The 856-nt window shown below is 54.7% G+C and overlaps 1 protein-coding gene across 1 annotated transcript in view; it reads left to right on the top strand.

Annotated features, from left to right (window-relative positions):
- Positions 1 to 616: 616 nt before the first annotated feature.
- UBOX5 (U-box domain containing 5) overlaps positions 617 to 856 on the top strand; it is a gene marked incomplete at both ends in the record, with an annotated part of 1,219 nt that continues 979 nt past the window's right edge. The window contains 1 exon segment of the mRNA XM_008944105.1: positions 617 to 856. This exon segment is cut by the window's right edge and continues 7 nt beyond it. Coding sequence (XP_008942353.1) covers positions 617 to 856 — 240 coding nt within the window.

The raw sequence follows: 856 nt of genomic DNA, 5'->3' as shown, positions 1-856 counted from the left end.
CAACCAAAATGACTCTGTGATTCTCTGAGGCTTCAGGTTGTCCTGCCTAGGCTTGTGCCCAGCAGCTCCGTTGTGCTTCTCTTTTCCCTCAGCATCATCAGAACCTCTTGGAAACTAACCCAATTTTGAATTCAAAGGCCATTAATTGTTAATCTCCTTGCTGCCTCACAGCCTAGAATCCAAAGCAACCTTGAGTAGAAGCCCCAGTACAGGGGTGACCATTGCCTGGGTGGTGTGTGGAGAGGTTTGGGGGGATCCTTGTGATCAGGAGGGTGTGGACTCACCTGTTAAGCAGGTGGATCAAAGAGACACTTGGGTCATTTAGCAAGTGCTGCAGATTTCCTAGCCCCCAGGGCTTCCAGGAAGGAGAAGGGGCAGGTCCAGCCCACCCAGGAGCAGAGCAGGGGGTGGGATTGCATCTTCTGGGAGGCGTGGGGTGGAACCCAGCCTGGTTAGACCGGGCTCCCTGAGGGATGAGTGGGGTCGATGCCAGAGCAGGGGTCTCCTGTGTCACCCCTCAAACCACAGCCTTGGTTTTCCTCCTTGATATCATCTACCTAAGTGCTTCTGCCCTGAGTTTGCCTCCCATTCAATCCATTTCCCTCCCAAAACACAGATCTCTGCTGATGGCTACGAAGTGGAGAACCTGATCTCAGAAGACCCGGCCAGGAGGAACCGCGGCTTCCGCAGCGAGTACTTCATCAAGCCCCCCATCCATGTCACCATCTCCTTCCCCTTCAACATCGAGATCTGCAGGATCAACCTCGACATCTCCTCGGGGGGGTACCAGACCTTCTCTGGGCTGGAAGTTTACACCTCTACCTCATGCCACAAAAGCTCCTGGCAGGGCCCCGAG

This window comes from Merops nubicus, unplaced genomic scaffold (genome assembly GCF_000691845.1).
Source record: "Merops nubicus isolate BGI_N331 unplaced genomic scaffold, ASM69184v1 scaffold43377, whole genome shotgun sequence".
NCBI lineage: Eukaryota > Metazoa > Chordata > Aves > Coraciiformes > Meropidae > Merops > Merops nubicus.
This window is presented reverse-complemented; position numbering and strand designations above follow the sequence as displayed.